Genomic DNA, 15,970 nt, shown 5'->3' on the forward strand with positions numbered 1-15,970 from the left:
AATTCAGGTAACACGGGATATAAGAACTTCTCTCCCTTCCATGATGGTTCATTGGTCTTCATGGCTGTTTGCATTTGTCGGTGAATATTTAGCTGCAAAAAGATGCTTATGTACCTAAAGCAGTGTTAAAATAAGAAAGAAAAAACGCAGAGCTAACTAAGGAATGCAGAAGTTACTAAACAGGTATAAGGAAAACCAAAGAAGAGCATTTTTAGCCCCAGGTAACTGAAAGGATAACCTAAGTACTAGTTTTCCTTAGGAAAAACAATATCAAATTTAGCATGAATCCAACAGCTGGGTTGAATTCAGAAGGCATGCCACTCCCCAGTAAATATAAAATTGCAGCCCAATAATAGTGATAAGCTCAAGGTTTTTTCTGTTCCAAATTCAAGTGGCCTGGTCCACCTCTCTGAAAGTTCTTCAGAAAAATGGGGGCATTTCTAAGTGTCTCAAGGCTTAGCATGAAACGAGCTGCAGCCTGATTCCCATGGGACAAATCCCCACAGAACCACCATCATCACCTGCCCTAGATATTATGTTGGCCAAGGCAACAGTAACTTCTTGTGACATCAGAAAGAGAAGAACTCCTAGACCAACCAGCCTCATCACTTCAGATGCTGGTCGCCCATCCTCTCAAATGCTGGGTAACACAAGCATCTCATTTCCCTCACGAGTCACTGAAGAGCTGGCAGTCAGTAATGAATGAGACCTTACAAGCATCAGGAGGACTTACTGAATCATGAGTATGTGAATAAAACAGTAACTGTTAAAAAGAAAATCGGATGTTCACGTGTTTTAGATACAAGGGTAAGGAGACACTGTTTTCCTTCCTCTATAACCTGATTGTTCCTTTCCAGCGTGGACACGACCACCTAATCCATATACTTCATCCTTCAAAAATTCCAAACCTCACATCATTCCAGGGTTTCTTGGGCTCTCCCAAAGCCATAAGAGGCAGGGAAGGACCTTTCCTGAGAAAGCACTTGAGGCCAATCTGGAAAAGGTTGCCTGGAGGGCTTCCCTGGTGGCACAGTGGTTAAGAATCTGCCTGCCAATGCAGGGGACATGGGTTCGAGCCCTGGTCCGGGAAGATCCCACATGCCGCGGAGCAGCTAAGCCCGTGCGCCACAACTACTGAGCCTGCGCTCTAGGGCCTGCGAGCCACAACTGCTGAGCCCATGTGCCACAACTACTGAAGCCCGTGCGCCTAGAGCCCGTGCTCTGCAACAAGAGAAGCCACCGCAATGAGAAGCCCATGCACCGCAACGAAGAGTAGCCCCCGCTCACCGCAACTAGAGAAAGCCCGCACGCAGCAACAAAGACCCAGTGCAGCCAAAAATAAATAAATAAAATAAATAAATTTATTCAAAAAAAAAAAAAGGTTGCCTGGAGGCCAGATGATCTTGAACTTTAGTTGCCTTGGCAACAGCAGGGCTCTTACTACTGAACCTGTAAGTTTAGCCCCAGTCACCAAAGGCTAGCAGTGAATTTTCTGATTTGAAATGGAGACTCTTATGTAATCCATGATGCCACCCACCCCCCAAAAAATATAATAACTTTATAAATACTTAATAGGTGCTTCCTGATGTGACAGAATTAGAAAGTCAGAGTTTCTACATTTAGAGATCGGAGGCTAAAGGAGGTATTACATAAAACCTATCGAATTCAACTTTAAAATGGTTCTCTCCATTATTCAGAACTGTAAATACAGACAACAATAGTTAATTCAATATTCAATTCCCCTATTCAATAGGGACCTAAGCATCTCTTTTCTTTAAATAGACTTACTTGATCAGTGAGAATATGCCCTGCTGGTAGGTATCTGGACTGTTGCTACTGTGGAAACAGAGCAAAGGAGTGAGTGGTCAAGAAGTGGGGGAAATAACCCAGCTGGAAAAAAGGGACTGGGGCCTGGACCACAACATGGCTAAATGGCAGGAAGAGTGATCAGGTCGGCAGGATGAATCGGGAAACAGAGGGGCAAGCAGCCAGAGCAGAAAGAGGCTGTACATCTCTCTCACTCACGCTCACTCACATACACACACACACTCACACACATTCTACACACTCCTCAGTCTTTCTCATTAATCACATTTCCTTTTCAATAACGAACATGAAAAGAGATTTAACTTCTCTAGGATCCGATATATTTAGGGAGAAAATATACATATACATTATATACATATACTTCTGTATGCACTTATGTAGCACCAAAAATTTCTAGAGGCATAAACAAGGAAGTATTAACAACGGTTATCATACACTGAGAGGGGAGAGGAGAGAAAGGGACTTAAGTCATACCTTACATGTTTCTGTACTTTTTGAGTTGTTTATCACAAACACACATTGCTTTCTAATTTAAAAAATAACTTTTTAAATTAACCAAACACACAAATACAACTTATAAGAATGTCCTTTCTAAAGGCAACTGGCAATATGCATCAGGAACCTTTAAAGATGACCACACCTTCTGACCTTCTTAAAAGTTGAGTAACTACTGAGAAGGAATACAACACAGGGTTATATAGACTTGGGAGTCAGACTACCTGGTTCAAACTCTCCACCACTTATTAGAGGAGTCATCTCAGGCCAATCAATGAACGCCTCTGTGCCTCCATTTCCCCACCTCAGAGTTGGTATGAGGATTAACAGAATGAATACACATGCGGCGCAGAGCACAGTACATGGCATTAGTAAACACTCCAGAAAGGTTGGCCAGCAGTAGTATTGGGAGTTGTAATTTATCCTAAGGAAATAGGCAGAATGTGGGCAATACCTTTAAATACTTGGAAAACATAATAAGGAAAAAGGGAAACTACTATTAAAATAAGGGCAGAGGGCTTCCCTGATGGCGCAGTGGTTAAGAATCTGCCTGCCAATGCAGGGGACACGGGTTCGAGCCCTGGTCTGGGAAGATCCCACATGCCGCAGAGCAACTAAGCCCGTGAGCCACAACTACTGAGCCTGCGCGTCTGGAGCCTGTGCTCCACAACGGGAGAGGCCGCGACAGTGAGAGGCCCGCACACCGCGATGAAGAGTGGCCCCCGCTCGCCGCAACTGGAGAAAGCCCTTGCACAGAAACGAAGACCCAACACAGCCAAAAATAAATATACATAAATTAATTAATTAATTAAATAAAATAAGATAAGGGCAGAATTACTAAATGTAACAAATGATCCATTCATATAAATGAAAAAGCATGGAGCTATTTAAAAAACATGTTTTCATAGAAATATTTAATAGCATGGAAAAAATGCTAGGCTTTAATGTTCCATGAAAAAAAAGGTATATAAGTGTACATACATACATCACAACCCCAATTCTCTTTTTAAAATAAGTAGCAAAGAATCATATAATGCCCCATTTTTATTTATCTATTTTTTGCACACTGTTTTTCTTTGGTATTACAAGGATGCTGCTATTAACTTCCTCACATAGTTCTCTGTGTTCCTGTGGGAGAGTTTCTTTAAGGCAAATTCCTAGAAATGATATGGTTAGAATATATATTATGCATATCTTTACCTATACTATTGCATTTCAAAGTGGTTGTACTAATTTTACTTCCACTGGAAGTTTATAAGAGTTTACACTGCTTCATACCCTTTTTGACATTTTATTGCCAAACTTGTCAGTGTTTGCCCTTGCATGGTTGTGGTCTTAATTTCTTTGATTACTAGAGAGTTGAGATTTTTTTATTTGTGCATCACAGTCTTGACTGCCTCTTATGTGATTTGTCTCTCCATTTTTCCAAAAGGTTTATACATTTTTTCCTAACAATATTCCTGCATATTTTATGTAAAATAAAAAGAAAATCATATAGGAAACAAAATCATATTGGAATATATTCCTAGGCTTCTTGAAGTGTTTACTCAGTGAGTTAGTGAGGAACTGGACAAGGAAAAGCATAAATACCAGGTGAGAAAGAAAAAAAATGGAAGAAACAGAAAGCCAAACAAGTTATTTTGGCACTGATAATTTATCTGCTTATGACCATCCCTACTCTTTTGTTCCAAAAAGGATACTTATTTTTTTAAAAAATACAACACAAAACAAAAAATAAGTGGAGAAAAATAAACGATCATTATATTATCCACTGCTATGAACTATGAAGAGTGTATTTTAACAGCGATAAAACTCTCCTGGGCCAATTTGCCTAATGCAGACCTAAAAGGTAGTTTTCTATTAGAGTGATTACCAGAGAATTAACAACTTCTAATTTAAAGAAGAGGATTAAAAACAAAACAACAACCAGAAAAAGACAAAAACAATTTTTTCAAGGATTTGAGTAAGTTCCAAGACCCCACAGCTCCCTGGGGAGAGCCCAAAACACATGCTTAAACAGGTAACTCCTTCCCATGCACAGAGCAGTGGGCCCACATCTCAGTACAGCACAGACCCTGCCTCAGAGAACAGAAAATATAGGAGCCAGGTAAACTCTGAGGACAGCAGTTACCAAGAAGCCTCAAAACTCCAGCTGACCAGGCTCATTTTAATCACAGAAAGCTTCATGAATCATATCACCTCATAAGAATACACTATAACTCTTTTTCTCAAAAGTACCTAACAATGGGACTTCCCAGTGGCGCAGTGGTTAAGAATCCACCTGCCAATGCAGGGGACACAGGTTCGAGCCCTGGTCCGGGAAGATACCACATGCCGTGGAGCAATTAAGCCTGCGCACCACAACTACTGAGCCTGTGCTCTAGAGCCCGCAAGCCACAACTACTGAGCATGCGTGCCACAACTACTGAAGCCCACGTGCCTAGAGCCCGTGCTCCACAAGAGAAGCCACCGCAATGAGAAGCCCGCACACCGCAACAAAGAGTAGCCCCTGCTCGCCACAACTAGAGAAAGCCTGCGCGCAGCAACGAAGACCCAAGGTAGCCATAAATAAATAAATAAATAAATGAATAAATAAATTTACTTTTTTTTATTTTTTTATTTTTTTAAAGTACCTAACAAACTGGCCTGGAGCAGGACATCCAAGACACTTGAGGGTAGAATCCCTGACCACTAACTACTGCTTAGAGCACTCAGTGTCCCTGAAGGTCTTATTTAAACTTTAAGCTGGGTTAGCTTTGAGAAAACCTAAGGAACTCTATAATCCAGCCATTGGCCTAGTCGTCAATATTCATACTGATCAGATTTTACAGCCCTTTGTATAACATAGCATGGATTCGGCCTCTTTTAAGGATGCTTGCAATACTTGGGTGTAATCTTCCACTTGACTACCTTTGAGCCATTACATGGACACTAGCCAATAAATCTAAGTATACTTTAACCTCAAATTCTAATTAGAAATATGTATTTCATGAATTATTCAAATATAATATTTTTCATAGTTTTTTTCCCTTAACATTATTCACATTAGTTAACACTTATGGAACATTTACTATATACCAAGTACTTGGCTTCTTAAAGTATGTGTTCTCATTTAATCCCCTCCTCAACTTCATTAGGAACATCCTACTATTGCCCCTTTTTTACAGACGAGGAAAAAGGTCTGAATAAGTACTATAAGGGCAAGGATTGTTGTCTATCTTATTCTCCACTGTATTCCCAGCACCTGAAACTCTACCTGGCACAAAGATTCACTCATTTATTTGTTGAATGAATGAATAAACGAAAGACAAACTAATTTCCTAAGACCAAGCAGCAGGTAAATGGCAGAACTGGGATTCCAACACAAGTCTGTCTGACTCCAAAGCCCAAGCTTTTATAGTCCATTCAGGCTGCTATAACGAAATACCACAGACTGGGTAGCTTATTAACAACAGAAATTTATTCCCCACAGTTCTGCAGGCTGGAAGTCCAAGACCAGGGTGCCAGCATGGTGGCCTTCCAGTGAGGGCCTGCTTTCTGGTTCACAGATGGTGCCTTCTCACTGTGTCCTCTCTTGGTGGAAGGGGCTAGGGAGCTCTCTGGGGCTTCTTCTTTTTATTTTTTTTTAACATCTTTGTTGGAGTATAGTTGCTTTACAATTTTGTGTTAGTTTCTGCTGTATAACAGAGTTAATCAGCCATACGTATACATATATCCCTATATCCCCTCCCTCTCACATCTCCCTCCCTATCCCATTCTGGGGCTTCTTTTACAAGAGCACTAATGTCACTCCTGAGGGCTCCATCTTGATGACCCAATCACCTCCCAAAAGCTCTCCAAATATCATCACACTGGGCATTAGGATTTCAACATATGAATTTTGGGAGGATACAAACATCCAGCCTTTACCAAGCACTATGCAAAAACCATAAACCTTTTTTGAGGGGTAACTTTTCATCCACCACCCCCCTTTTTTCTTTTTAACTTTTCATTTTGATATAATTTCAAACTCGTAGAAAAGTTGCAAGAATAGTACAAGGAACTCCCATATACAATTTACCCAGATTCATAAATTGTTTACATTATGTCCCACTGAAAACTTTTTAAACTCAATGGATTAAGCAAATCAGCATATGCCCAAAGTTTGTTCCTGGGTAAACCAGGGTTGGCCTAGCTTTACGCAAAAGCGCTCCTCCTATCCCTTCCAGTCTCAGGCTCTATGCCCTAACCCTCAGGGCACCCTCAAACCCCTAGCTCAAGTCTTCATGTCCACACTTGCCTGTCCCTTCTCCAAATCGCACACTCCCAGCACTGCCCCAAAGGCCCTGCTCCCTCCCTGCTCCTCTGTACTCAGTCTGCAGGCATGGTGACACAGAGGTATACACAAAGCAAACTGCAAAAAAGGAAGCAGAACTGGCAGGAATTGATTTGATGAATTCATTACAAAGAATGGTAAAATAAGGTTTTTCTCCAAGATGAGGACCTGTCACCTTTTAACTATCATCCAAGATTCCTCCGTACTCGTGTTCCTGGCAAGATGAGGCCATTCAACAGGTGCAATCTCCACTCATGCCCTTCCTTTCATATATCCTCTCTTTCAAGCCCAGATTTCTAATCACCAGCACCGACAAAAGCTGGAGAATTGAGTGTTCTTACCACCCACCGGTACCCCAATGAGAAGCACTCAGGGCAGAAGCCAACTGACCTTCAGGGCTTTGAAGATGACCCCCGGGTGCCGGGGGGAACGGGTGGTGTTATTCTCTAGTTGTTGCTCCAAAGCACGCCGAAGACCAGAAAAGTCTGTGGGAGGATTGTATGTCCTCGTTCCCTTGTAATGAATAGAACTGAAGGCTTCGGGGAAGCGGCCCAGCTTCCGGAACCGGTCCTGGATGAGCTTCTCGGGCACCTCGGAGGGGTGATCTGGACAAGCAGAAACAGGTACGTGAACAGTGGCCTCTCTTTACAAGAAAAAAAAAAAGTCGCCTGTCTTTCATTATTAAAGGGATATATAGTCTGACTCCGTAAATATAAAGTACATAAACAGGCAGAACTGATCTATGCTGTTGGAATTCAGGTTACCTTTGCCTAGAAGGGAGCACAAGCTGGGACGTGGGTGCTGGTGTGTCATGATCTAGTACTGAATTCACATGTATGCTCAGCTTGTGAAAATGCATCACATATACACTTTTGATATAATGTGCACTTTTTGGTATGTATGTTACACTTCAAGGAAGTGCCTTTTTAAAAAAAATGTGCTCACTGTAAAAAATCCAAACATGGACTTCCCTGGTGGCTCAGTGGTTAAGAATCCGCCTGCCAATGCAGTGGACACGGGTCCTATCCCTGGTCTGGGAAGATCCCACATGCCACAGAGCAACTAAGCCTGTGCACCACAACTACGGAGCCTGAGCTCTAGAGTCCGTGAGCCACAACTACTGAGCCTGCGTGCCACAACTACTGAAACCCAGGCGCCTAGAGCCCATGCTCCGCAACAGACAAGCCACCGCAATGAGAAGCCCACACACAACGAAGAGTAGCCTCCGCTCGCCACAACTAGAGAAAGCTCGCGTGCAGCAACGAAGATCCAACGCAGCCAAAAGAAATAATAAATAAATAATTAAAAAAAAAAAATCCAAACATGTCAAAGCATAAAAGGAAAGAAATGTACATCCTCTGCTCCCTCCTCCTCCTTGTCAAAGGTAGCTACAGGCCAATGTTTACCCTTTCAGACTTTCTTTTCCTACTCAGTTACCAACACATTTATGCAACTTGCTTTCATCACTTAATAACATACTGTAAATATGTGTCCTTGTCATGTTATACTCTGAGACATTCCTTATTCTTTTTTAACAGCTACACAGTCTTCCATTCTATGGACGTATTCCACCAGTCACTTACGAACGAACGTTTAAAATAAATAGCTACTTTGAAAGTGCTGGTCTTATGCTGGTGAAGCTGTGGACAAACTGCCAACGTGTGAGGGTACCAGCCTCCCCATAGTTTCACCAACATTTATCCAGAAATTTGGGGAGTAGCAGTATAAACAGATGCAATAAATATTTTGGAGGTAAAACTTGGAAGGACTTTTTGTTTTAATTTCCTTTAATACTTTAACAACAAAATCACTCCAATTAACACTGGAAATGTGGCTTTAGCTCATATTTAAAGGTACAGTCATCAAAGAGAAGTAGCCAAAATTCTGCAGTCAATCCCTAACCCCATCTCCTCCTGAACTTTTCCTGTGAGTCACTCTTGAAGGAAGGAAGCAGCCCATCAGCAAGTGACTTCTCCCAAAGGCACCCAGAAGCCTGATCACCTTCACTTTCTCCCAACATCAGCTCACAGCTTGTCCCTGAACAAGTAATCGCTCCCAAATGATTATGGGAGCTTGGTCTGCTCATTTGTAAAACAGAGATAATTCATTTGCCTACTAACTCCCACCTAGGAATTCTCTGTCCAGAAAAAGACCAGGATCTAACAAAATCCAAAAGTCTACAAGACAGAGAAATATGTAATTATCAATTTGCCCACAATCTGGCACCTCTCCTACCCTGCATAAACTCTGGCTGTCTTGGTTCCACCTCAAGGTTTCAGGAAACAGTGATGGTATTCCAGAAACAACTCTGGATTTAGGAGTTAGAGACCTTGTTTTGAATCCCAATTTTGCAACCTGCTAGTTGGAACCTCCTTGGTTACATAACCTAAGCTGAGTTCAGTTTCTTCATCTGTAAAATATGGCTGCTGTTGACTGAGCTGAATAACAAAGATATCTTAAGTTAGCATTTATTTTTAGAAAGTGTTGGGACTTCCCTGGCAGTTGAGTGGTTAAGACTCCACGCTTCCACTGCAGGGGGTGCAGGTTAGATCCCTGGTCAGGGAACTAAGATCCCACAATGCCGCGTGTCGCAGGCAAAAAATAAAAATAAATTTAAAAAATAAATTCTAAAAAGTATTTTTTAATGTTATTTTTGTTATTCAGCATTCTTTTTTTTTGGGGGGGGCTGCGTTGGGTCTTCATTGCTGTGCGCGGGCTTTCTCTAGTTGCAGCGAGCGAGGGCTACTCTTCGTTGCAGCGTGCGGGCTTCTCGTTGCGGTGGCTTCTCTTGTTGGGAGCATGGGCTCTAGAGTGCAGGCTCAGTAGTTGTGGCACATGGGCTTAGTTGCTCCGCGACATGTAGGATCTTCCCGGACCAGGGCTCGAGCCCATGTCCCCTGCATTGGCAGGTGGATTCTTAACCACTGCGCCACCAGGGAAGCCCTCAGCATTTATTTTTAAAAAAACAAATAAATAAACAAACACCTAGCATAGTGCATGGCACACAGCAAAAAAAAAAGTTACTTTTGAAAGGCTAGTTATTTCAAAATCCTGAACTGGAAGTTAGACCTTCCCCTCACCAAAGTTGTAAAGATCCAAAGTGGCATAAAAATGCTGATCACAGGAGGCATCCTAAAGTCAGCATTTCCAACCCCCTCTCCTCATCTCAGAGTCGCATGCTAATCAGGCTCTTCTTCCATTCTGGAATATTTAGATTTCTCATCTTCCCACTAGACCCAGGTCCTTCAGATTCTAACTCCTTAATACAGTCCCCGTCTGTCCACTTCCCGCCTACTGCCCCTGCCCTGGCTCAGGCCCCGTCACTCCTCACCTAGTACGGTGGTAACCTTCTGGCCATCTCCCTGCCTCCAGGCATGCCTCTCTAGTTCATCCTGCAAAAGGCCGCAGGGGATCTTTTGAAAATACAGATCTGATCACGTAACTCCCTGCTTAAAATCCATCAGGGGCTCTTGTCATACTTGTGACCTAAATCAAGGCTATCCACGCATGATCTGATCCCGGAGTATATCCACTACTCCCTCCCACACCATCTATGCTTCAGACACACTGAGCCCCTTCAATCAGCAAACATCTGATGAGAGCCTACTGTGTGTCAAGCACTCATCCAGGCTCTTCAAAGGCAGCAGTGAATAAGACAGGCAAGGTTCCTGCCTTCATGGAGTTTCCATTCCAAGGGGAAAAGGCCAAAAACAAGTAAGCAAACAAACAGGATGATTTCAGACAGCGACGGGTGCCCTGATGCACATGAACAAGGTGATGCAGTAAGACTGTGACCACCAGGGTGCAGGAAGGACCACTTTAAAGGAGACACTTGGGAAAGGCTCCAGTGGGGTGAGAGTTGAGCTGAATCTGAAAGAGGATGGCTAACTGGGGAAAGACTGTTCCAGGCAGACAGAGTAGCATATGCAAAGATGGGAACAGAGAAAAGGCTGGTATACCTAGTGGAGAGAGTGAAAGTGGGAAACTAGAGAAAGAGTTCAGAAACAGAGGCAGGAGGTAGAGTGAGGACACCGTAATTAGGAGTTTGGATTTTTTTTTTTTTTCTTGGCTGCTTTGGGTCTTCATTGCTGCGCATGGGCTTTCTCTAGTTGCAGCGAGCGGGGGCTACTCTTCGTTGCGGTGCGCAGGCTTCTCATTGCAGTGGCTTCTTTTGTCGTGGAGCACAGGCTCTAGGCACGCGGGATTCAGTAGTTGTGGCATGCGGGCTCAGTAGCTGTGGTTCGCAGGCTCTAGAGCTCAGGCTCAGTAGCTGCGCACGGGCTTAGTTGCTCCGCGGCATGTGGGATCTTCCCAGACCAGGGCTTGAACCCATGTGCCCTGCATTGGCAGGCGGATTCTTAACCACTGTGCCACCAGGGAAGTCCTGAATTTTTATTTATTTATTTATTTATTTTTGTCTGCATTGGGTCTTCGTTGCTGTGCGCAGGCTTTCTCTAGTTGCAGTGAGTAGGGGCTACTCTTTGTTGTGGTTCGCAGGCTTCTCATTGCGGTGGCTTCTCTTGTTGCGGAGCATGGGCTCCAGTAGTTGTGGCACGTGGGCTCAGTAGTTGTGGCTCATGGGCTCTAGAGCACAGGCTCAGTAGTTGTGGTGCACGGGCTTAGTTGCTCTGCAGCATGTGGGATCTTCCTGGGCCAGGGCTCAAACCCGTGTCGCCTACACTGGCAGGCAGATTCTTAACCACTGTGCCACCAGGGAAGTCCTGGATTTTATTTTGATTTAGTGGAAAGCTATTGGCAGGTTGGAAGCAAGAGTATGACATGATCTAAATTATAAATTAAGCTTTTAAAAAGCATCACTCCCCATGCTTTGTGGAGGACGCATTGAAGGGGGTGAGAATGGAATCCAGGAACTCACTGTACAAGTACCTACAGTTCCCTGGACACAACGAGCTCTTCAAAACACTAGGGGTTTGCTCTTTCTGGAGCATCCTTACTCCCCTCCTCTATCTAGCCGAGTCTCTAGAGTTCAAATGTCACCTCCTCTTTCCTAGATTCCATAAGGAGGTGTAAAGGGTCCCTATTCTGCACTCTCACAGCTCCAGGACCTACATCCACTGCAGAACAAACACGTGTGGTCTCTCCAACTAGACTATCAGCTATTCGAGGGTGGGAACTGTTTTTTGTTTTTCAGCTTGGGGCCCCAGTGCTCAGCACATGACATTGTGCACTTAATAGACTTCGCTGACTGAATGAACATAAATAATGTAACTGTTTTAGGGGCCCACACTACCGTCCCCACCTGCATCCAATCACTGTCACTGCACCTGCTCCCTCATCCTCCCACTCAGGTGATGCTCTTGCTTCCCATTTCTTTAAGAAAATAGAAACAATAAGACAACTTCCACACACACATCCACCACATCTACCTACTTACCGGTAACCATGTCCATATAATCTACCTTCTCTCCTGCTGTTATGGATAAACTGTCCATGCCCCTAAGGTCAACCCTCCACCTGTACATCATTCCTGCTCTCTCTCTTACATCTGCACTTCTTCTTTTCTAGTGAATCATTCCCATCAGTACACAAGTATCTGCAATACCTCACATCTTAAATTTTTAAAAAGGGAAAACTCCTTGAAGTCCCAAATCAGCCGCCAGCTATCACTTCATTTGTCTGCTTCCCTTTATAGAAAGAACTCTTTGAAAGAGGTGAATATACTACCTTAAGTTTTCTCCTTCTGTTCTCTTGATCCCACTCTGATTAGGCTTTCATGCCCACCATCCCTGGGAAACAGTCTTATCCAGATTCCCAAGGACCTCTAAATCGCCAAAGCCAACAGGCAATTCTCAAACCACATCCTGATCATGAGCAGATTCTGACATGGTTAATCACTCCATCCTTCTTGAGACACTTCCTTATGTCTTGCCCAAGCAGAAATTTTTCTGGGCAATCTACCACCACCAAGTTGCTACTGCAGCCCAGTGTACCCAGGAAGGTCAGTGTGTGACATAGTACCCCATCTACTCACCAGAGCCTAGCAGCTGAGTGTGCACAGTCTCGTGGAAAATGATAACAGCAGGGCCCAGGGTAGACAGGGGGACATCCAGGCCACAGCGGGCAGTGGTAGCCTTGAGCTCCTTGGTGAAGTGCTTCAGATAAGCTTCTGAGGCGTCCCCAAGGAACTTGAAGAGGTCATTGTGCAGTCGGTCTGCGTGAGTTCGATAGATGACGAGGTCTGAGATGGCCAGGACCTTAAGCAGCAGCCGTGTTCTCTGGCTTAGATTCACTGTAGCCCCCAAGAGCCCTTCTGTGTCTATCACTGCTACTTTGTGGACTGGGTCATATGCTGCCCACACTCCCACAGTGCAGGACTCCTGGGCAGGGGAGGTTTTGAAGACTTCCCGGCCATAAAAGAAAGTGTGGTTGAGGGTATGAGACTTCCCATCCCCAGTATTTCCAAAAATGGAAACCACTTTCAGATGCTGATCAGGTTTGCAGTCCAATTTCCTAATAAAGTCCTCTTCATTCGTTACCTTCCCAAAAAAAGGAAAAAAAAAAAAAAAGACAATGAAATATGGAAACTGCAAAATAGCTAGAAACACCTGCAAGAAGAACAAGTGCTTCCCAGTGCCCCTTGATTGACTTGTCAAGGTGGCAAAGAAAAGAAGTCCCAGGATAAAAGCCTCTCACCCAGCACTTACCCCTAGCAAACAGCTAACGGGAACTTTTAAAGCCTCAGTCAGTATAAGAACTTAGTGGTCATGAAAGAGCTAAAACTATAAACTCTTAGAAGAAGACATAGGAGGAAATTTTATGACCATGGATTAGGCAATGGCTTCTTAGATATGACACCAAAAGCAATACAACAAAAGAAAAAATAGATAAATGAACTTCATCAAAATTAAAAGCTTTTATTCTGCAAAGGATTCCATCAAGTGAAAAGACAACCCAAAGAATGGGAAAAATATTTGCAAATCACATATCTGATAAGGGACTACTGGTCCAGAATATAGAAATAATTCCTATAACTCAACAAGAAAAAAATAACCTAATTAAATATTAAGCAAAAAATCTGCATAGCCATTTCTCCAAAGAAGATATATAAACGGTCAGTAAGCACATGAAAAGACGCTCAACACCACAGTCGTCAGGGAAATGCAAATCAAAACCACAACGAGATATCTCTTCACACCCACTAGGATGGCTATGATCAAAAAGATAATAGCAAGTTTGGGTGAGAATATGGAGAAATTTCAATGCTCATACACTGCTGGTGAGAATGTTAAATGGCACAGCCACTCTGGAAAACAGTATGGCAGTTTCTCAAAAAGTGAAACACAGACTTACCATATGTCTCAGTAGTTCCACTCCTAGGTATAAAACCAAGAGAACTAAAAACACATGTCCACACAAAACTTGAACATGAATGTTCATAGCAGCATTATCCATAATAGCCAAAGGTGGAAACAAGCCACATGTCCATCAACTGATGAATGGATAAACAAAATGTGGTATATCCATACAATGAAATATTATTCAACCATAAAAAGGAAGTACTGATATATGCCACAATGTGGATGAACCTTAAAAACATTATATTAAGTGAAAGAAGCTGGACACAAAATGTTACATATTCTATAATTCCATTTATATGAAATGTCCACAACAGGCCAATTCATAGAGACAGAAAGTAAGTTAGTGGTTGCCAGAGGCTAGGGAAGCAGGAATAGGGAGTGACTGCTAATGAATGGTACAGGGTTTCTATTTGGGGTGATGAAAATGTTCTGTAATTAGATAGTGCTAAGGGCTGTACAACTTTATAAATATACTAAAAACACTGAATTGTAGAATTGTATACTTTAAAAGGATGACAAATACATGGTATGTGAATTACATCTAAATAAAACTGTTTAAAAAAAAGCAGAACAACTTATTAGTCAAACTTCATCCGTCCATAATTCCTCTGTACAATTTAAAGAACACTGCAGTCCTTGTAAAAAGTCAGGCCAGGGGACTTCCCTGGTGGTCCAGTGGGTAAGACTCCACGCTCCCAATACAGGAGGCCGAGGTTCAATCCCTGGTTGGGGAACTAGATCCCGCATGCATGCTGCAACTAAGAAGTCCTCATGCCACAATGAAGATCCCATGTGCCGCAACTAAGACCCGGCACAGCATGAATGTGTGAATGAATGAATAAATAAATAAATCTTTAAAAAAAAAAAAGTCATGCCAGGAAGGAAGAGACCTGGTGCCAGTGAGATCTCAGATTGCAGTTCCAGAAAGATGCTCAGGGTCTCTAACTCTTATAATACAGAACCCCAGGGTCAAAGCTCCTAATTCAAATAGGCAGTGTTCTACTCCAGCTAAAGGAGGGATGAACCTTTACACCTAGCATCCTCCAGCCACAAGAGAAAAAACACTGCTGTCATTGTCACTGTCATTGTCATTGTTCTGTCATTAACACGGTTCAGCTGGGAACTACATTTCCTAGAATCCCTTTCCCCCTACGATTCTGGGTTAGAGTTGGCCAAAGAGGAACGTGCACAAAATTTGGAAGGCAGAAGTGAAGGGCTGGCCATCCCTTTCTGAAGGTCTTTTCACAGTCAGATACAGTACAAGTCATAATCAGAGATGACTCTGATTATGTTCAGAGTCAGTTCAGTACCCTGTCAGTTCTCCGGCTGGATTCCCCAGGTGCCAAATCTTTTCTGTGTGTATGTTTGTTCCAAAGGCTCACACCTGCAACTCTTCTTCAGAGGCTGGTTATCAGGCTACTAGAGTTAGTCAAAATCACCTGGGAGTTTACGGCCCCTGAGGGTGACCCTTGGAAATGACCTATGGTTGCAAACATCACAAAAGCTATGAGGCCACTCACATGCCAGAGCTCCCCTGGGGGCCAGGCTGGAGTGGTCCTTGGAGGCCTGGTTGCATCCTGCCTACACCACCCACAATAAGTCACTCACACAGGACCCTGATTCTCAAGAGTCTGCTGGTTTGATAAAGAGAAGTTAGAGAAATGTAGACAGACCACTGGGTGTGATAATATGATGTCTTCATTTCTCATAATCTCATCAAGATGGTAAACCACTCATTATTCTATTAATAACATCACTACTGCTATATTAATAGCCTTAATGTTAATATTAATAATTTCATTTACTGAATGCCCACTGCAGTGACAGTGCCCTTCACTAGATCCATGAGGGCAGAACCGAGTCTATCTTTACATACCTAGTACTTCGGACACAGCCTGACACATAAGAGGAGTTCAATATCTAGTTACTGAATGACTGAATGCCAGGCACCTTGCTAGGTACTTTAACCACTTTTCTCCACCCTGTATCTTCCACAGGGCTTTACACACAGCAG

The 15,970-nt window shown here is 43.1% G+C and overlaps 1 protein-coding gene across 3 annotated transcripts in view; it reads right to left on the reverse strand.

Moving 5' to 3' along the window:
- The window catches only part of ZFYVE1 (zinc finger FYVE-type containing 1), a 48,264-nt gene that overhangs the window by 12,432 nt on the left and 19,862 nt on the right, over positions 1-15,970 (reverse strand). For all 3 annotated transcript variants that reach the window (XM_036842275.1, XM_036842276.1, XM_036842277.1), the window contains exons 3-4: positions 12,630-13,134; positions 7,028-7,242 (exon numbers count right to left, since the gene is read on the reverse strand). In XM_036842275.1, coding sequence (XP_036698170.1) covers positions 7,028-7,242; positions 12,630-13,134 — 720 coding nt within the window. The remainder of the gene's footprint in view (positions 1-7,027; positions 7,243-12,629; positions 13,135-15,970) is intronic.

The sequence above is a fragment of the Balaenoptera musculus genome, chromosome 2, assembly GCF_009873245.2.
Source record: "Balaenoptera musculus isolate JJ_BM4_2016_0621 chromosome 2, mBalMus1.pri.v3, whole genome shotgun sequence".
Lineage (NCBI taxonomy): Eukaryota > Metazoa > Chordata > Mammalia > Artiodactyla > Balaenopteridae > Balaenoptera > Balaenoptera musculus.